The 22,124-nt window shown below is 35.3% G+C and overlaps 1 protein-coding gene across 1 annotated transcript in view; it reads left to right on the top strand.

The window, feature by feature from the left end:
* The window catches only part of LOC137385565 (uncharacterized), a 105,647-nt gene that overhangs the window by 18,768 nt on the left and 64,755 nt on the right, over positions 1–22,124 (top strand). Inside the window, exons 3-13 of the mRNA XM_068072052.1 lie at positions 2,699–2,810; positions 4,873–5,057; positions 6,846–7,056; positions 7,137–7,245; positions 9,995–10,160; positions 14,591–14,766; positions 15,152–15,271; positions 15,908–16,084; positions 17,560–17,748; positions 18,760–18,904; positions 21,856–21,916. Coding sequence (XP_067928153.1) covers positions 2,699–2,810; positions 4,873–5,057; positions 6,846–7,056; positions 7,137–7,245; positions 9,995–10,160; positions 14,591–14,766; positions 15,152–15,271; positions 15,908–16,084; positions 17,560–17,748; positions 18,760–18,904; positions 21,856–21,916 — 1,651 coding nt within the window. The remainder of the gene's footprint in view (positions 1–2,698; positions 2,811–4,872; positions 5,058–6,845; positions 7,057–7,136; positions 7,246–9,994; positions 10,161–14,590; positions 14,767–15,151; positions 15,272–15,907; positions 16,085–17,559; positions 17,749–18,759; positions 18,905–21,855; positions 21,917–22,124) is intronic.

The following is a 22,124-nucleotide window of genomic DNA, read 5'->3' as shown; positions in this document are numbered from 1 at the left end:
AAAGTGTTACAAAACAAAATAAAAATTTATATTATTTCAACTGACTGATCGTGATAAAGCATGAAAAATTGTATAGTTGGGAAAAATTTTCACATTCACAACATAATCATGATTTGTAGATTGGCCCATCATAACACCTTTTGGTTAGCAGAAGTGCTCAAAAACATGAATAGTTTATTGCTCGCAGAATGCTATGCTTTTTCTTTGTTCTGTCTTTGAAGAATAGGCTTTAGCAAAAAATCCTTCGAGACAAGAAATCTTTAATAGGCCTATTCAACAATTTTAACCGATGCCAGCAATAGCTGACCTACACCATAGAATGATTTTTATGGTGTATTTTTTTCGCTATTATCTTACTAAATGAAAAAATAAAATTCAAATACGTTCAAAAAATTTCGTTTCACTATTCTGTAGTTAAATTTTAAACTGAGAATAGTAAAACTGATTCCCACTAAATACGTAGCACATGTAATATTATAACATTATTTAGTAATTATTCAGCCCATCAGCTCAATGTGTCTTTCATACAGCAATAATCTTGTAATTACAAAACATTTAAGTTGCACTTTTATCTCACTGTGAGAATGTGACTTTCTTGAAAGAATAACAACTCTCATGAAAGATATCTTCAAAGGACGGTGTTTTACTATTTCAGGGTGATATCATGCAATGAAAGCCAGACCAGCATCATTGTTTGATATTAAATATGTGCATTTTGTGTATAATAAATTGCTCAATTGTGTGTATATTAACAATCTAAGCAGCTCAGAATTTATACTATCATGCTAGATGCTCGTGTATACATATGTGTACATACGTGTATATATGAAGATGTTGCAATATACTACAAAAAATGGATAAAGTAAAATTATTGTATGTTTTAATTAGTTTTTTATGATTTCAAGTTTGTTGGTAAGATTGCTCAAAAGTGAATTTAAAAATTCACGTCTGAGCACTCAAAGAGTTTCAATACTTTTTTAACACTAAATTCTTCACCTAGAAAAGAATGTTAAGGCTTGTTCAATCTCTCCATACCTAACATCAGTCACATCAAGTTCATGCTATCCAAAGGCTCCCTATAGATTTTCCGATCAATTGAGTTGGCTCAGTGCTTGCTCTAAATGTCAATAGTTGTTACGTATGCTTTCACTGACTATGAATAGGAGCGCATTTAAATAATATATGCTTATATTGTTTGAATTTGAATTGGACATCCTATGCGCTATAAAATGTTCATTGCAATTTTATTTTATCAATAATTTGTGCATAAAATAGAAAGGTGAGTTTGCCTAGCTGTAACACTATTGCTGAAGACATCGCATGCTTGCATCATGCGTGATGAACGGAGCGGCAAGATGGCACGCTTTATGGTAAGGAATAAAACTTATTTTTCTGACAAGAAAAGTTTGACATTAATCAAAAGTTGCTAATATTGTTTTGCTCTTCTATCAACCATCGAAAAAACAATAGAATTATTTCAGATATAAAAGAGATTGGTGATCAGCTCTGGTTTTACTCAGTGTAGATTAGGCTATACCAAGTGTTTATCAATATCACAAACAGTTGTATCAATAAGCTAAGATTCTTATAAGGTTTATTTTGCCTTAGAAACGATTTTATTCCTATAATCACCAGATTGTGCCTTTCTTTTATAATTTCCTCTCTCTCTCTAGCATGGATAATTATATCCATATTCACTTCTAACTATTCATATCGGTATAAGATGTTTGAACGGTCAGTGAGTCTGTGCTTATCAACTCTCTTAAACCTGATGAAGAAATTGTTTGCTGGTAGTGCTTGTACCTACTCAACATGGTTATAAATTGTCTTTACTTACCTTTTGTACACATGTTGTCCTTAGCCCATCTCTCATCTCTGATAGTTTATTTACTTCTCTGTTTTTGGATATTCTCTTTGACCTATCTAATTGTTTATTTATTTTTGTTACAGATATTCTCTTTGACTCTTTGGCTTATTGCCCTGCATGAAGTCTCACCACAGGTCCCTTGTAAGCACCCGTCCGTCTATTACTATCAATTCTATAATTAAATGGCTGTATGATTTGTATGATGTTCATTTCTCAACAGCCAAATTCAAATGTTTTAGCGTGGTTTCACGATGACCTATGGCTGAATTTTATGGGTTCACCTGTCCAAGTTCTACACTGATTATAGATATGCTGACTCACCTTAATTCTTGTTAGAATGTCGTAATACATATTGCCACAAATGAAGTAAACAAGTTTAAAATGCCTTTAGCTCTCTGAGTCTGAAATTTCAGGCCTCCCCTATTAACATTTTGGTTTTGATCTGTTTGCACAACATCTGTAAAGTTTAGCCGCGTTCATCATTCAGCAACAGCTCTTCAAGCTATTAAAAACTGAAATGACTTCTTTTTTTAACTTTAAGCAAACAAATATTTTACAATTGTTTCTGATAGTCCAGATGTTTTGCCTTAGAACTATATGTGAAAAGTATTAGGCCTACTCGCTATTAATCTTTGCTTGTCCAATCTTACTAACTGCACACAACTAAAAGGGTTTCTAAACCAACTAAGTATCTGTTCACTAACCTGCGAAACAGCCAGACATGGGTTTCTCTTTTAAAATACTTATCTCCTATTTTGCTCTATTATACCATAGACCATCAGATACTCGTATAGGATGACACATTAGCTTCAGTTACTCTATCCTTTCTAGACTCGGTCGTGTATGAGCAACCATGTGATAGAATATTTGGAATTCCTGGTTTCATCCAAGAGGACAATGGAACAGATGCCTGTATAGAAGCATGCTACCTCTGGAACGCGACGTATGTACTCTACTCCGATCAGTTACTTAGTTTTAATACAATATATTTCTCTAACATCACACTTGTATAAACTGCCTCTCATTCTCCCGCCAATACTATCAGAAGTTTCAATTGTTTGTCACCCAAATGTATCTGTGAGCTTTGATACCTACCTATAATTTTTCTAGCAAATTCTAGGACATTTGATATAAATCCTATGCCCTCTCATGTCAGTTAGACCTAACTGAGGTGTTGTAAGCTGTGTGATCTGATTACGCTGTGGTTTATAGAAGATATGATAACTGCAAACCCACACCAATGGTTATTGGACATATAGCTTTGTTTTGTCCGAGCATAAAATAATTTGAATCATACAACGCTAGTGGAGGAGTGATACTAGCTGATAAATACAGGCTATTAGTGGAGGAGTGATACTAGCTGATAAATACAGGCTATTAGTGGAGGAGTGATACTAGCTGATAAATACAGGCTATTAGTGGAGGAGTGATACTAGCTGATAAATACAGGCTATTAGTGGAGGAGTGATACTAGCTGATAAATACAGGCTATTATCCTTATTGCTATTATCGTCGATTATCTACTCAGTTGAATACTTTATGCAATTGTCGATATATCACTAATATACACGTTTATAAAACCTTCATTTAATTTTAACACAACTTTAGTCTGGCTAATAATATAGTTGTGAAAGAATTTTAATTGAGCATAAGTTCCTATAGCACTGAAAAATATAATCTATAATATACGAAAATATAATCTATAATATACAAAAATATAATCTATAATATACGAAAATATAATCTATAATATACGAAAATATAATCTATAATATACGAAAATATAATTTATAATATACGAAAATATAATCTATAATATACGAAAATATAATCTATAATATACGAAAATATAATCTATAATATACGAAAATATAATCTATAATATACGAAAATATAATCTATAATATACGAAAATATAATCTATAATATACGAAAATATAATCTATATATGCATATAGATTATATTATCATATTATCCATAAGAAATTTTATATTACAGTCGTAGTATTTTGAAAGTCAGCAAAATTTGTCATCAAAAGGTCTTAAATTGTTTGTGTCAAACATTCTTAAATTCTATACTAACATAATGTGTGAAATCTCACATTTTCATTCCTTCTTGTTCGTAATTTCTAACGCACTTATGGCTAGACTATAAACGTGACAGAGATGCATAACTCGCAGAATTAGAATACATTATGACATAAAGGCAATCTAAATTTAGTTTTGGTGCAAATCAGAATACAGTTTGTCATTACTTCTTCAGGTTTTCAAAATTGCCATGTCAAATCTTCTTTAAAAGGAAGATCCCTTTTGAGGTCAGCATTTTATTATTGTTTATCTGCACAGTTGTCAGGTTACTCGGTGAGATATGTAGCTCGAACATATCTCTACATTCATTTGTAAACCACCAATAAAATCTTCTTATAGATTTCCTTGACATTTCAAGGGAGGCGGATGTTTTCTGGTGTTACTAAATATTTTGCTATACATTGATCAATTACCATATTTTTATGGTTTTTGTATGACATAATTTAGAAAACATTTCCATTTGTGATAAAATTATTGCCAATAAAGTAATATAAATATGATTCAGGAACTTACCTGCAGATGAATAGATTTTTTATAGCTGGATTTCTATTGATATTTAGACTGATATTTTTATAGCCTTCAAATTGCTGAAGTTTTTGTAAATTTTCACTGTATTTTCAAAATATCTTTCTCTTTTTTCCGTTTGATACAGAGTTTGTTCTTTTACTATAATCGATTTGTCAAAGCGCAGTGATGTAAAAGCCTTGCATTACGTTGTTCTAAAGGGCAGTATACGATTATTGATTGTGTCGCTAGTCGTTGCTCCACGAACAGGCTGATAATCAAGAGCTTGTTTATGGCTTACTATGCCTTCTTACTTCTCAGCTTTAGGAAGCAGTCTATCTTGTTATGGTCAGGTTTTCTCTAATTGATAGTAATTAATATTATAGGTTGTATTTTCTGGTTTCTATTTCAAGGTATGCAGCGATGTACATCGACTCCTACTGCTTTTGCGCAGATTCATACGCAGCAGACTATGGCACAGCTAGTATTAAGCCAGAGCCAACAAAAGAACTTAAATCTGGGCAATGCGTTAATAATGGGGCTTTTGCCACTGTTTACTATGCTTTGCCTGCGCCTAAGGCTACACTAGACAAGACAGGTTAGCTCTTTTATGATAACCTATAAACTGTATTTTTGTCTCAATATTAACCCCATAAATATCTTCTACCAGTTCTGTGGAAGAAAAACAACATTTATGTCATTTTTGGTGAAAGTTGATGAAATCATTGCCCTGTAACACAAAAAATTGATATCAATGTTGCTAAGTCTTAAATATTATCGACAATATGTTTATCTATAATAAACCAAATGAATTGATATCTGAGGGTGCATTGCATACTGCTATAAGATAAAGAATATGAAAAGACAATTCCTACTAAAAAAAAGGTTTGAGGAGAAAGGAGTCAGCGCACAACTTAACGTTCTAAACAAAAATCTACAAATGTCGTTATTCGTAGGTGGTCAATGATCTTTTGATATATCGATAGAATAATAATTCTAATGATGGTGGCGACGTAAACGCTTAAGACTTTGAGTGCGATGAAAAAAGTGATGGTTGTAGTAGCTTGGGCGATGATAGGAACAGGCATAACAACACGTTGTAAGGACTGTGGTGTTTGTCTCTACTGAAAAGAACAAATCAAAGCATACCATACATAGACAGTTGTCTTAATACATATGCGAATTGCTGTTTTTATGTACAAATAACTTGCTAATACAAATAAATTTGAGTTCGAGCCACGCATGTTTGTAGAGTACCAATTTTATTGAATGTTCATTGTTGTTTTTGGGAGATTTTGACCTGGTGAAAGTGTTGAGGATATTAATACATGTATATTGACGGTAGAACAGACTTCATATACTTGTCAATGCTTTTTTTATCCGCTTAATACTGATGAGAAACACAAAAAGCCATCTTGTCTTATCACCAACGTCGCAGAACCAGACTAGGTTCTTTCATTGGTTCATCAGTATTCTTCAGTGTCTCAACTAAAAGCACCAGACGGCAGTCTTTAGGCCTTCAACTTTACTGCTTCCGCAGTAAGCTCACAGATAATAGATGTAATCACATCAAATCGTAGCAAATTTTATCAGAAAGCATCGCTATTTTTCTATCATTTGAGATTTTTTTGGTTGTTTCAGGTACTTTGACAACCAGTGTGTTTCAAGATTAAAATCAACAAAACTTGATCATTGTTAAAACGCTCAGAAAAAGAAGACAGGCACAAAAGTGTCTATGGTTGTGCTTTCTGTTTGTAAGTGATAAATATACGGTCTCATCAGCACTGGGTACTCATGTTCACACAGCATTTTTAAAAAAAACAAAGAGACAAATTTCAACAAACCTATTTTTACAACATTTGAGACATCTACAACAATGTATCTGAGGCTATATTTGATGTTTTATTGCACCAATCATGAGCAAGTATAATATAAAATACATGTCAATAGAGACATGAACCTCCACCACTCGAGTGCAATAGTCGAGGCCATTAATTATAGGTACAGGCAGCCACGGGACTAACAGTTTTGGGGAAGTGTGAGCACACCTTTTTTCTAAAAGTGTTTTAACTGCAATCAGGATATTTTTCTTTTAACCTTGAAACTTTCTGGCAGTCAGATTGTCAAAAACGACAGACAAGGTATCAAACGGTAACAAAATATTAGTACTTTGAGTCTGAAATTTTTTTACAAAATCTATCAGACATCTATATATAATATATAATCTAATAAAAACTATTAATAAATATGATATGGTCACATGTTTAAGAGATGTCTTTGTTAAATCGATTACCACAATATTTTTTCACCTTTAGATTATTTTTTTAGTGTTTGCAACAAAAATTTGGTCCTTTTTTATGTAACTATCAGCTTCTTGTTTGTGCAGACCTTTCTTCAGAGACCGATCTGGCAGTTCTTATCAACCCGCCTGTCTCACTCATATACGTTGATGGGTCTGTGGAATCTGGCATTGCTGAGATAGACACTGCAGGAACTATCCTGTCTCAGGTTTACGACCCAGTAGAACGGATGATGGTGGATGCAGCGATTCCGCTAAGGTCATATGGAGAAGTCGAAGTAGACATCTACTTGTACAAGTATGTGCTGTCACTTTATACGTATATATGTCCTAATGGGCAATCTTCCCTGGCTCACTAATTGTCTTCTCTTGTTGAAGTAATGGATCTGTGGATCGGCCAAATACTTTCAATGGAGCTGGTTATGATGAGCCAATTGACTGTGTTCTATCATATGACTGTGAGCGGATAACAACTCTTATTGAAAAGGTAACCTTTCAGTAGGATCACAGCTAAACCTTTAGACACATTCTTTTCAGCTAGTAGTTCAGTGAGATCACTTTGTATTTCGCTATCTTCATCATTTTGATATTTTTTTATTAGCTATTGTACTATCTTTTATTAGCTATTGTATAATTAATTATCTTTTATTCTGTCTATGAGAATAGCCAGGATTCCTTTTATGGACATTTTTACACATGTTGCAATTTACAGCTTTAAACAGCGACTATTCAGAATTTACATGCGTGTTGCATGTCTCTCTCAACTGTGTTGCATGTCTCTCTCAACTGCGATGCATGTCTCTCTCAACTGTGTTGCATGTCTCTCTCAACTGTGCTGCATGTCTCTCTCAACTGTGTTGCATGTCTCTCTCAACTGTGTTGCATGTCTCTCTCAACTGTGCTGCATGTCTCTCTCAACTGTGTTGCATGCCTCTCTCAACTGTGTTGCATGTCTCTCTCAACTGTGCTGCATGTCTCTCTCAACTGTGTTGCATGTCTCTCTCAACTGTGCTGCATGTCTCTCTCAACTGCGATGCATGTCTCTCTCAACTGTGTTGCATGTCTCTCTCAACTGTGCTGCATGTCTCTCTCAACTGTGTTGCATGTCTCTCTCAACTGTGTTGCATGTCTCTCTCAACTGTGCTGCATGTCTCTCTCAACTGTGTTGCATGTCTCTCTCAACTGTGCTGCATGTCTCTCTCAACTGCGATGCATGTCTCTCTCAACTGTGTTGCATGTCTCTCTCAACTGTGCTGCATGTCTCTCTCAACTGTGTTGCATGTCTCTCTCAACTGTGTTGCATATCTCTCTCAACTGTGTTGCATGTCTCTCTCAACTGTGTTGCATGTCTCTCTCAACTGTGCTGCATGTCTCTCTCAACTGTGTTGCATGTCTCTCTCAACTGTATTGCATGTCTCTCTCAACTGTGTTGCATATCTCTCTCAACTGTGTTGCATGTCTTTCTCAACTGTGCTGCATGTCTCTCTCAACTGTGTTGCATGTCTCTCTCAACTGTGTTGCATGTCTCTCTCAACTGTGCTGCATGTCTCTCTCAACTGTGCTGCATGTCTCTCTCAACTGTGTTGCATGTCTCTCTCAACTGTGCTGCATGTCTATCTCAACTGTGATGCATGTCTCTCTCAACTGTGTTGCATGTCTCTCTCAACTGTGTTGCATGTCTCTCTCAACTGTGTTGCATGTCTCTCTCAACTGTGTTGCATATCTCTCTCAACTGTGTTGCATGTCTCTCTCAACTGTGTTGCATGTCTCTCTCAACTGTGCTGCATGTCTCTCTCAACTGTGTTGCATGTCTCTCTCAACTGTATTGCATGTCTCTCTCAACTGTGTTGCATATCTCTCTCAACTGTGTTGCATGTCTCTCTCAACTGTGCTGCATGTCTCTCTCAACTGTGTTGCATGTCTCTCTCAACTGTGTTGCATGTCTCTCTCAACTGTGCTGCATGTCTCTCTCAACTGTGCTGCATGTCTCTCTCAACTGTGTTGCATGTCTCTCTCAACTGTGTTGCATATCTCTCTCAACTGTGTTGCATGTCTCTCTCAACTGTGTTGCATGTCTCTCTCAACTGTGCCGCATGTCTCTCAATTGTGTTGCATGTCTCTCTCAACTGTGTTGCATGTCTCTCTCAACTGCGATGCATGTCTCTCTCAACTGTGTTGCATGTCTCTCTCAACTGTGCCGCATGTCTCTCAATTGTGTTGCATGTCTCTCTCAACTGTGTTGCATGTCTCTCTCAACTGCGATGCTTGTCTCTCTCAACTGTGTTGCATGTCTCTCTCAACTGTGTTGCATGTCTCTCTCAACTGTGCTGCATGTCTCTCTCAACTGTGCTGCATGTCTCTCTCAACTGTGTTGCATGTCTCTCTCAACTGTGTTGCATATCTCTCTCAACTGTGTTGCATGTCTCTCTCAACTGTGTTGCATATCTCTCTCAACTGTGTTGCATGTCTCTCAACTGTGTTGCATGTCTCTCTCAACTGTGTTGCATGTCTCTCTCAACTGTGCTGCATGTCTCTCTCAACTGTGTTGCATGTCTCTCTCAACTGTGTTGCATATCTCTCTCAACTGTGTTGCATGTCTCTCTCAACTGTGTTGCATGTCTCTCTCAACTGTGCTGCATGTCTCTCTCAACTGCGATGCATGTCTTTCTCAACTGTGTTGCATGTCTCTCTCAACTGTGCTGCATGTCTCTCTCAACTGTGTTGCATGTCTCTCTCAACTGTGTTGCATGTCTCTCTCAACTGTGCTGCATGTCTCTCTCAACTGTGTTGCATGTCTCTCTCAACTGCGATGCATGTCTGCCAATGGACATATGAATACATGTAAATGCTTTCCTTAGCATATACACGTACAACGTGTATAATTTTCTTATCTATTCTTGTTTGACAAATGCAAAAGTGGATTTTGCTCACATTGATTGGCTAATTGCTAACAGAAACGCAGTGAATGGTCGCAATGGTGAGTGGCAATTCATCTTTTTTTGTTGGTTACCTTTATGAGATGAAGCTGTCCAAAATGATGCGTCTGCTAGGCCATTTATATGCGACCTGTAGCAAGTTGCTATCAACAAGGACAACTTCAAATTCTTGTCGATGTAGCGCAATGACAAATTTAATTCTTACTTGTATAAGTGCTATGAGAGGCCATGGAAGCTCTTTGCTACATGGAGTTAGTGATATCTTATTTATCATAAGCAATGCGTTATTTATTGTTTCAGAGAAACATCGGACTTGTAGCTCCTATGGAGCTTCTTTGTCCATCAGAATTCCAGTCAGGACAGCCATTGGAGTGTGACATCGTGGTTTATGGTCAGAACTTCAGCCTTGACATAGACTTTGGAGATTCCATAGTGACCTCTCTGCGCGAAAATCTTGGAATACCTGGTAAGAGGCTTGCACCTGTTGCTTTTGGAAAATGAATGTTTGTCTTATAAGATTAATGTTTTAAGGTATTCTAATGTTTACAGTTTCACCGTAAGCGATCTAGATGTTTCTGAAATTTAATCAAAAATTTCTTACAGCGTTTCTGATTTCCACCAATGAGCTCTGTTATCATTGCGATGTTGATATGGCACAGTTTACGCTATCAAGTCTTTACTAGTACCACATAAATATATGTATGATACTGAGAAAACTTAAAATGGTATAATTAACAATAATATTAATAAAAAATTAAAAATGTTAAAAAATAATTAACAATTAGTTTCTTTGCATAGAGCTGTTGGACTAGGGGTTGACCTACTACATGTAATCATGACATTAGACCAACCAAACATGGTGACTTATAGTCACACATTAATACTAACAACTAGAAGTAAGTCTGGCGATGCACAGGATTTTTTTATAGCTCAAAAGTAGATGATCAAGAGGCAGGTTCTATGAAACAAAATAGAATTACGCAATCATGCAATCATGCAAGAATTATGCATGTTTGGATGAAATCCACCAAAAAATGTGAAAACACTTAGTGTTTACACAGACTAACAGACACGCATGCTGTATGCACGCTGTATGCACGCTGTATGCACACAGTATGCATGCAGCATGCATGCATACAAAATGGCGAAGTGAAATTTACTAAAATAGATAGGGAAGTTGGCAGCTTACATAATTGCTATGGGAAACCATGGGAAGCTATGGGAAGCTCTTACCACCGATATATGCAATATTGGTGGTGAAATCTTTTACAATATTTACTCTTCAATGAAAGTTCAAAGTTCAAACAGCTGTACAAAATTTCAGAAAACACAAGTAAAACTGCTATGTAGAATAAGGTTTCCCATGATTTCACAGCAGAACGTAGATGTTCAGTTTCAATAGATGCCCGTTATGCAGTAATAGTGATAGTTAGCACTGGGGTTTATGTAAGCAGTATAACAGTATAGAAGAGATGCGGCAGCGTACTTGTCACATGACCTACGGTGAACTGTGGTCGGCATACAGCCTTTGGGAGGATATTGATCATGGAAGGAGTTATCAAATTACCCAAGTTCAACGAGCATGTCGCAGCTTAGTATTCTTTTGTAAATACTTTCATTGATCTTTCTATTTTGAATAAGTAGCGTTTCCTGAAATGAAACCTTCTTGATTGGAAGGTTCAGCGGCTTTCCTTCTAAAATTATTGATATTTCTCTAAATATACCATAATCTCTGAGGTTCTCCTGGTGAGGTATACATTTAATAAAACCTTTAGCTTGTCCGACATTGCGTACGATCTTTGTATTGGTTAACTCATTCTGTTAGTCGTAGCTTCTCCTTTCCATTTTAGAGACAAACTGTTCTTTTTACACCCTACGACTGTGACACGCAGCCTTTCTACTCAGATATCATGAAAAATCATTATGCTAATCAGGCGCTGATCACCAATTTACGTCAGCAATATGTAATAAATGATTTGTTTGCGTTTGATGTTGATCGATAAAACTTTTTATAAAATTGCCAATAGTAATATTATCGTCTTGAATATCCGAGTTTTTAAAAGTTTATACAATGTATGTTGTAAACCAAAAGATGTGGGATTCAAAAGCCCTACATAGGATTCATAAGCAAGATATGTAAAATGCTATCTGTGTTAGGTCAATTGGACAAAAATGGTATCAACCTTGCGCAGATGGACTGCTCGCAAATATGGCGGGTGCTGTTGATGCAGTTTTTTGTCACAAGCAATTTAAAACTGCAAAGCCACGCACTATATCTCCCAACTCTTACTAACTCAGCTGTGTCAAACTTAAGCAAATTATATTCTTCAGCTGTACATAAAACAGACGATATTCTATATAATTTGAAGAGGGCTCATCTGTTATTGGCATTTTCAAATCCTGCTCGCAAGTGGTATTAGTAGTGAATTGTACGCTTGTGAGTTGTAAGCTAAGCTTATTCTTGTTCACTATTGATTGGATAATTCATGAGTGGCTGGTACCTTGCTAATCACTGATTGGCCAGCGCAACTGCCAACTTGAATGTTGCCCTTTATTGTGAGCCAGCTGACAAACGATTGGCTAATTCATATGGAGCTCATCAGTCATCATTAGTAAATTATATTCAAATAAAATCTGTTAGTATTGTCTTGAAGTATTTCTTAGAACGCCTTAACCTTTTATATAGCGTTCAAAGTTGTGTTTTCATGTTCCAAGTCGCCTTATACGCTGATTAGAACTTATCATAGACATTATCGCTTCATATTTGTGCTGTAGAAGTTATTAACTATCATCTACCATCTGGCTGACCAGTCGCACTTCTCAACTGTAGTGCTGTTTTCACAGGCCTCTCTTATAAATCTGTAGCATCACCTTCAAGCAATCATATTTTTTGCATCTTTACTTTCAATGACTTCTCTAACAAATAAATGCCTTAATACTTCAAAAGAAGGTTGATTGTCAGATATTAAATGGGTTAGCAGAAAATATGGTTATGGGAATCATCAGGAGACTTTTGTGAAGAAATTTAGAACCATTTTATGTATATTATTATATTATACATGTATATATTATTTTACTATTGTTATGTAAAGTTTTATTGGGCAGTTTACAACAAATTTTATAGCAAAAATTGTAAAAAAAGATATTGTCACATAGTTTCATAAACACAATAAAAAATTATTCATGGAAGACTTAAAACAACTAAGCTTAGGTATATATCTCGTTTCTTTTGACAAAAGAATAAAATAATTAGTAACCCAATTTTTGAGTGCGTATGTTAGTAAACATGGATAAGTTGTGGCTATCATTGGCTCATTTACTCAGACAGTCCCTCTGCCTTTCATATTCTTTATTCTACTTACGGTGTCCATTGTCTGCTCTATAAACATCTCTAGTCTGAACTCTTACTCGCCTTAAAATAAGGCTGAGGTATTTTTTTGTTAAAACTTAATAACTTAATATAGTTCTTTATTTCTGTTGCACATCTTTTCTGATTACGTGAAACTAAATTATATTTTTATTACCAATTTTTTATTAATATTTTGTTTGGTAGGGCTTTTGAGTTCATACTTTTTATGGTACCATATGCATAGACATATACAGGCAACTAATGGAAGACGGTTGAGCTAATTTCTAACCCAATGCTTTAGTTATCTCTTAGCATTACACGTTCTTATAAGGAGCTCTATTTCTGTATAAATCTCAGTGTTTGTCTTTTTGCAAAACTCTGTGTCCAGTTACAGCAATTAAAATCTAGCGATAAAAATTATACGCGGCACTAGATTTGATCTTGTGACTTTCAGATCTTGAGGTGACAAACCTTACTATTAAGCTACACGGAATACAATTCATTGCGCAAATAGTCATTACATTGGTTAAGATACTCACGCTTAAAGCGCTTGCGTGGGGTTAATAACTGGCACTGTTGACCTTTACTCGTAACATTTGCCATGCTGGCCCAAAGTGTGGTATTGTTTTAGCAAAGATTTTAGTAAGGACTTTAGTGAAGATCTAGCTTTTCAAGTAAGCTACTCAAATTCATTAGGTAACTATTCTACTACTGCAATGCAGGGGCATTCGACTAGTTTGTGTATAGAATTAATCATCTACTGTACATATGAAGTTAACTTGTTCCAAAATTTGCTCCGTATGTCAAAACTGCTAGATCTTGGAGCAAATATTCTTATGATAACACGTAATATTACGCATAATTAGTTTCACGTAATGACAAATGCTTCAGGTGATTACGCATGCCATTAGAATAACTGCATTATACAAACTAGGTAAAAAACTAAATACAAAAATCTGAATTATATTTGAAAAGCTAAATTGATGAAATGATAATAATAAATGAAATGATAATAATAAATGAAATGATAATAATAAATGAAATGATAATAATAAATGAAATGATAATAATAAATGAAATGATAATAATAAATGAAATGATAATAATAAATGAAATGATAATAATAAATGAAATGATAATAATAAATGAAATGATAATAATAAATGAAATGATAATAATAAATGAAATGATAATAATAAATGAAATGATAATAATAAATGAAATGATAATAATAAATGAAATGATAATAATAAATGAAATGATAATAATAAATGAAATGATAATAATAAATGAAGTGATAATAATAAATGAAATGATAATAATAAAAAATATTTAGATATAAAAACATATATGTGTGCATCCAATGTATGTATATGTATAGGTATATATGCATGCAAACATTCATTGCTGCTTTGAATATTTATATATTTGTCTCAATGTGTTTCTTTGTCATTGATGTATCGCTAAGCTCTCCGCTGTCATAATGTTTTTTTCAACGGTTGATGAGTTGTAGACAGCAAATTAATCTAGAAACATTGGCATTGCAGATTCTGCTGAAGACATCATTGGCTACAAGGACAGTGACAAATACCTAACAGAGCCTCCTAATGTTGTTGGTCTCAGCGACCAACAGCTCTTCATATATCACAGGACTATTAATGAACCAGGAGTTATCCATGCCTGGGAATACAGCATGACTCAAGCTGGACTATTCAGATTTTCTGTAAGTAGATGTTCACAAATACTGAGGATGCAGGAATAAGGAAAGTAGGCTATATATTCTGTAAGTAGATGTTCACAAATACTGAGGATGCAGGAATAAGGAAAGTAGGCTATATATTCTGTAAGTAGATGTTCACAAATACTGAGGATGCAGAAATAAGGAAAGTAGGCTATGTATCTCCATTTTCACAGCTCTTCTTTGTTTGCAAAAACTAATTACTGTATTAAATTTTTGGATGCGAGGAAAAGACTTGTGTCTTTGCATGTATTGTCATATGCTTAAAGGCAACAAGTTTTTACCGTATGGCATCCAAGATTTGTACGAGTCTAGTTTGCAATGCTCAACGTCAAGTATTGAAATGCTGAGCTAAAACCATACATTTTAGGTCTACAGCCCAGATTGCGGAGGGCAGTTTTACTGTCACAAGAATAGATCGTGTGTTGCCTCCGAAGAAGTCTGTGCTAGCACTGAGAGTTCCTATGGTATCCGATGCACTGGCAGCCAAGTATGCTCGATTCCTTATACTGATAATAATAGTAATTTCAACGTTGCTGAACTTTTCGGAAGTCTACAAAATCATAATTTTTAGTATTTCTAAATACAACAATTCACATTGTAGTTGATAGAAAACTTATTATAAAATAAATGAAGTAATTTATATGCAGTTTTTATTTTAGTATGCAGTGTCTTTTCAACTCATCATTCTGCTATTGGAGCTAATCACAAGGCCACCATCACTAACAGAGTTTTATGGTATTTTTTTGTTTATTAAAAAAAAGACATACTTTTATGCGGGTACTATAAATATTAGACCTATGACGCTGAGCACTGGATAAGTTACTTTACAATACTACAAAACTTTGCATTACAATGTATGATTGTTTATAATACTTGATGCACCAAAAGAAGTTACACCTTCAACCAATTTACCAGGTGTTTTGTTTGTTTTGTTTGTTTTGTTGTAGCAGCATTTTAATCCTGCTTTAAATATTTCTGCTAATAAATTTTCTGATATTAATAAAAATGTTTCCATCGGAAAGATCATTAAAATTATTTTTTGTTTGAAGATTTCAAAGAGATTAAGTTTTTTGCGTGAGAATCTAAAACAGCACTGCTTTATTGTGTATACGTGTGCTTGTAGGTCTACAGTTTGAGTGAACGCGCATGCGTAACTGACGGGAATGCATCAGCCACTCCAGTACAACTCACATTAAACTATCGGTTTAAGAGTAGCTCCCCTGTTGACAATCGGGCCGCTGATTCAAGCTCACTTCATCGCTCCCTCATTCACCACCTCGACATGTTAGACTATATCAAGGTCATTATGTTTATTTAACCTTTATGGCACATTCTCCACTTCTTTGTAAATCTTCTACATTCTATTCAACTGCAACTTCAGGAGAGCCTGTAAACCTTCTTATCTCGCTGCTTCTCAGTTTATTCTCTTTATTAGTCTGGTTGTTTTTGTTTGACAGTTAGATCATACTATAATATAGATAATACAATAATAAAATATATTATAATATATAATATATATAGTATGATTATATATTATATTATTTTATATTATATTGGGTTGTGTTAGATTTTATCATATTTTATTATAATAAAATAGGATAAAATATTTTATTATAATAAAATATTGTATTATATTTCATTATAATAGAATATAATAATACTTTAATAATATAGTATTTTAATATAATTTTATTATAATAAAGTTATATTGGAATATTATATTATTATTGCAGTATTATATTACATATTGTTGAATTATATTATAATATATGTATTATATTATGTACATAGTAATGTAATATAGATCATATCTTAGATGTAAATTACAGATAGAATCATTTAGTTTCATAGAGTTAATTTATTAAAAGTACAGTCATTCTCGGCCAAGTCTGTTGGTAGCATTGGTCATTGTCTCGCAAAACGGTTACTGTGATTACAAGAAATAACCAGGGGCCACCAGATTCCTGGCTGTGCCACTAATCAGGTAACTGTTACGCAACTCAAAACTATCATTAAATTTCGAGATATTCTTGCCAGAAAGTTGGGTACTGTGGTATAATGTTTGTAATTATGTAGCAGCACTGTCTCTAATCTTTCCTATGACCGCCTCAAGTCTGCGAGTTTACGCGTGATAATGAACAAAAATAGCATGTGGTTATTTTCAAAAGTGCCTTATAATCATAACAGCAATAGCGTGCATGATTCTTCATTCATTCAGTTAATGGCACATTCGCTCTGGCAACCGTCAGCTAGGCAGAGGTGATTAGGCATGACAGGTGGTACGCCGTACTCCATCAACATTTATAAAAACTGTTTTTCTTAAATGGCACACTCGGGGCTGCGCGAAAATCTGGCATGCACCTGCGCATTTCATTTAGCGACATTCAAATGTGCGAGTTGGAGCACATTCTGTGCAGTTGAGAGCAATATTTTGACGAGTTGGGCACACTTTTGTCTTTTGCGACAAGAGAATTATGCGTAAACCACACCTAGTGCACTTTTGCTAGTTGCTAATGACAGTATTAAAATATGAAGGTAAAAGCCATCAATTACTCATTTTTACTTTTCAAATATCTTTCCATGACGAATTCATCTGGCAAATATTTTGGCTTGTTTACTAATAGTTATCAAATTGAAATAGACATACCTACCTACTCGCTATTCATTATTTACCATTTATTGCTGTTTGTTTCAGAAATCTTGCTCCAAGCTAAGTTAATGATTCATCTAAGATAGTTGAGCTCAATTCTGCTTCTATTATATTTATGGCATCAGGTCAGCCCAGGAGATGTTCTTAGTGTCAGCATCTTATTTGGTGAAATAGCCTCAATTAAACTGCCTACTGGTCAGACGGTTAAGAAAATTGATAGTTTTGGAGATTCTCCAACTTTCACCTCATCTGATGCAGACTATGGTTCCGAGCCTCTGTTCGCAGCACACATTTTTAAGGCATCTACTTACACGGTAAGACAGGCAGCAATGCCTTCTATTTGTGAGTAGGTTGGTGATGCTACATTGTAGTTGTACTTATATTAGTGCATGGATCCCATGTTGCCAATGTGTGTGTGCGTGCGTGTGTGCGTGTATGTGCGTGTGTTTGTGTGGTGTGCGTGCATGTGTGTGTGTTTTTGTGTGCGTGTGCTTGAGTGTGAGCGTGTGCATGAGTGTGGGTGTATGCGGTGTATGTGTGCGTGCATGTGTGTAGATAGATGTGTAAACTTATGCGTAAAACTATATGCATAGTGTTTTCTGTCAGGACATTAAAAATATTTGGTTCCAAAACTTCATCTGGTTCCTGATAACCAGCCTCCTAAACACCCACCTCTGAATTATCTGATAAAAAACGAAAAACATTTCGGGCATTGTCTGGCTTACTGCTAATTCTTTTGTATTTACTTCATAGCATTTTGTTTATTTTTAAAGCTCGCTGACATAAAAACTCAGTTAACTCTTTCGAGATGAAAAAAGATTTCATTATGCATCACAAGCAGTGCACTTCAAATGATGCTTTCTGAAAACATTTACCGTGTATGGCTCACCGCAACTCTTCTCAATAAAGAAATTTTATTGAGATGAGTTGCTGTGAGCCAAAACTTTTAAAATAGTTTTTCGTATTTTATACCTAAAACATTGTAACTTTGAGGTTAAAATAATATTGACTGATGCACCCAGTTTTTAACAGTTTTTTAATTTAAAAGTTTTTAAAGTTAGCCTGTTGTTCTACTAGTTAGCCTGTTGTTTTAATAGTTAGCCTGTTGTTCTACTAGTTAGCCTGTTGTTCTAATAGTTAGCCTGTTGTTCTAATAGTTAGCCTGTTGTTCTAATAGTTAGCCTGTTGTTCTAATAGTTAGCCTGTTGTTCTAATAGTTAGCCTGTTGTTCTAATAGTTAGCCTGTCATTCTAATAGTTAGCCTGTGGTTCTAATGTAGATTTTGTGACTACTTCAACAAAATCAATTAAACTTGTATCCTACAGGCGGAGCACACATATGACGAGGGTTGCTCTACGTACACAGTGGTAGCAACGGCAACAACCTCTTCTGACTCCATCACAGCTCAAGCAGATATCATCGTTGTTGATGCTATCGACAATGTTGAGATTCTGGGTCCAGTTAGATATGGTGAGCACTCTATCATTTCATATAAAACTTACTGCAGGGTACATGTATTAGAAACTTTTATTTTTCCATCTGCTTTTGTTCTATGAGATTCATCTCATATAATTGTTTAGGCAAGTTCTATTAGAAATATTTTATATTTATTAAGAATTGTTAGCTAATATTTTGGGTTGTTTGTTTATTATTTAGCAGCAAATAAATAATAATAAAGATAGTATCAATATACTAATAATATAAATAAATATTATAGCTTGAATAATTTATTTAACGTTTGTAATCTAAATATAATATGATAAATAATATGAAGTATTTATATCAATCTTGTAAATGAATATAGTTTTTTGAGAGTCTGCAAGTGTCTTCAATAGCATGAAATGCATTTTGGGTGTGGATTTTATTTGAAAACTAATAATGTTTAGTATCATGCAATGATGATGAACACACTGTGATAAAAAAGACAATATTTTTCATTTGATTAAATAAAACTGTTACACTAAAAAGTTGAATGCTGAAATGTAAAATAGAGTTTTACGCTTGTCATTTTGTTTAATATGACAACCACCATCTTGGCAAAATCATAAAGTACTTAATGAGTCAAAGACTTTAGAGCATGATTTAAAACATGATTTTATTGACTTTAGAGCAAGCAATTTAATCTCTCATACTGCACCAGTGATAAATCTCCCATACTGCACCAGTCATAAATCTCCCATACTGCACCAGTCATAAATCTCCCATACTGCACCAGTGATAAATCTCCCATACTGCACCAGTCATAAATCTCCCATACTGCACCAGTGATAAATCTCCCATACTGCACCAGTGATAAATCTCCCATACTGCACCAGTGATAAATCTCCCATACTGCACCAGTCATAAATCTCCCATACTGCACCAGTGATAAATCTCCCATACTGCACCAGTCATAAATCTCCCATACTGCACCAGTCATAAATCTCCCATACTGCACCAGTCATAAATCTCCCATACTGCACCAGTCATAAATCTCCCATACTGCACCAGTCATAAATCTCCCATACTGCACCAGTCATAAATCTCCCATACTGCACCAGTCATAAATCTCCCATACTGCACCAGTCATAAATCTCCCATACTGCACCAGTGATAAATCTCCCATACTGCACCAGTGATAAATCTCCCATACTGCACCAGTCATAAATCTCCCATACTGCACCAGTCATAAATCTCCCATACTGCACCAGTCATAAATCTCCCATACTGCACCAGTCATAAATCTCCCATACTGCACCAGTCATAAATCTCTCATACTGCACCAGTGATAAATCTCCCATACTGCACCAGTGATAAATCTCCCATACTGCACCAGTCATAAATCTCCCATACTGCACCAGTCATAAATCTCCCATACTGCACCAGTGATAAATCTCCCATACTGCACCAGTCATAAATCTCCCCATACTGCACCAGTGATAAATCTCCCATACTGCACCAGTGATAAATCTCCCATACTGCACCAGTGATAAATCTCCCATACTGCACCAGTCATAAATCTCCCATACTGCACCAGTGATAAATCTCCCATACTGCACCAGTCATAAATCTCCCATACTGCACCAGTCATAAATCTCCCATACTGCACCAGTCATAAATCTCCCATACTGCACCAGTCATAAATCTCCCATACTGCACCAGTCATAAATCTCCCATACTGCACCAGTCATAAATCTCCCATACTGCACCAGTCATAAATCTCCCATACTGCACCAGTCATAAATCTCCCATACTGCACCAGTCATAAATCTCCCATACTGCACCAGTCATAAATCTCCCATACTGCACCAGTCATAAATCTCCCATACTGCACCAGTCATAAATCTCCCATACTGCACCAGTGATAAATCTCCCATACTGCACCAGTGATAAATCTCCCATACTGCACCAGTCATAAATCTCCCATACTGCACCAGTCATAAATCTCCCATACTGCACCAGTGATAAATCTCCCATACTGCACCCGTGATAAATCTCCCATACTGCACCAGTGATAAATCTCCCATACTGCACCAGTGATAAATCTTCCGTACTGCACCAGTGATAAACGGGATGCTTGCTGATTCTGTAGAATAGCTCTCAGATTGTTCCTTATTCTTGATTGAATATAAACAGGAACTCTTCCACTAATGGAGATTTGATTTTTGCTAGGTGATCTGCATGTGGCATCGCGTTCAAGTCGATAATGTGTTCAAGTCGACAATGTAACTGTCCTTCCTGGACACTCATATCGCCAGTAGCAAAGCTACGAGTCTCATTAGCAAATACATTTTTCTTCATTCTGCTTAACAATCAATATTTTAAAAATAATTCATTCATACACTTGGTTGCTGTTTTGACACAATTTGCATGTATTCAGAATGTATTATATATATTCAGGTAACAGCACGGAAGGCTATCCAATTGGTAAGTTGTGTGCTCCTGCTTGTGAGATGTGCTACTATGAAAGTTGTTTGATGAATATGCAAAATAAGTTTGCCAGTATGGCTTCCTACACCTCAAAGTTGCATTAGGCCTACTACAGTCAGGTTAAGTTACTTCCATCAGGTTAAGTTACTATCACCAGGTTACGTTACTACACCAGGTTGTATTATCACGACCAGGTTGCCTTTCCACCGAGTTGCCTAACCACAGCAAAGCCTGTAGCATTTCATGTAGACTACATATGTCAATGATACATCCTACCGTAATTCTATCTTAAAAAGTTGTAACTCAGTTGTTGTCTTCTCTTCAAAAATATTAAATTATGGTGAGTTGTTGACTCATTTCGCTTATGTCTGTGATTTGCTTTTGTTTAGTTGTCCCAACTTTGCAGTTTGCTTTCTCTCATTCTTCTTTGTTTTATCTATTTACATTTCAAATCATACACAAACATTGTTCTGTACTCATCACAACTGACCAATTATGTATGTTTACTGTAGCGGCAACTGGAGAAAGTGGGAAGTTTGTGGTACCTCAGCACATGGCTTACTGTGACACAGAGTGAGTGACTACTGATAAGATATTCAGAGTTTTTAGCGTAATAACATTATAGCATTTTTTCTAATGATACATTAAATTTGTCTGATCTTTTTTCTATGTGTAACTAGACAATGACCTTAGAAACGACCTTAGAAATGACCTTAGAAATGACCTTAAGATGACCTTAGAAATGACCTTAGAAATGACCTTAGAAATGACCTTAGAAATG

The sequence above is a fragment of the Watersipora subatra genome, chromosome 1 (assembly GCF_963576615.1).
Source record: "Watersipora subatra chromosome 1, tzWatSuba1.1, whole genome shotgun sequence".
Taxonomy (NCBI): Eukaryota; Metazoa; Bryozoa; class Gymnolaemata; order Cheilostomatida; family Watersiporidae; genus Watersipora; species Watersipora subatra.
Note: the sequence above shows the minus strand (reverse complement) of the source record. Positions and strands in the feature narration are given on the sequence as shown.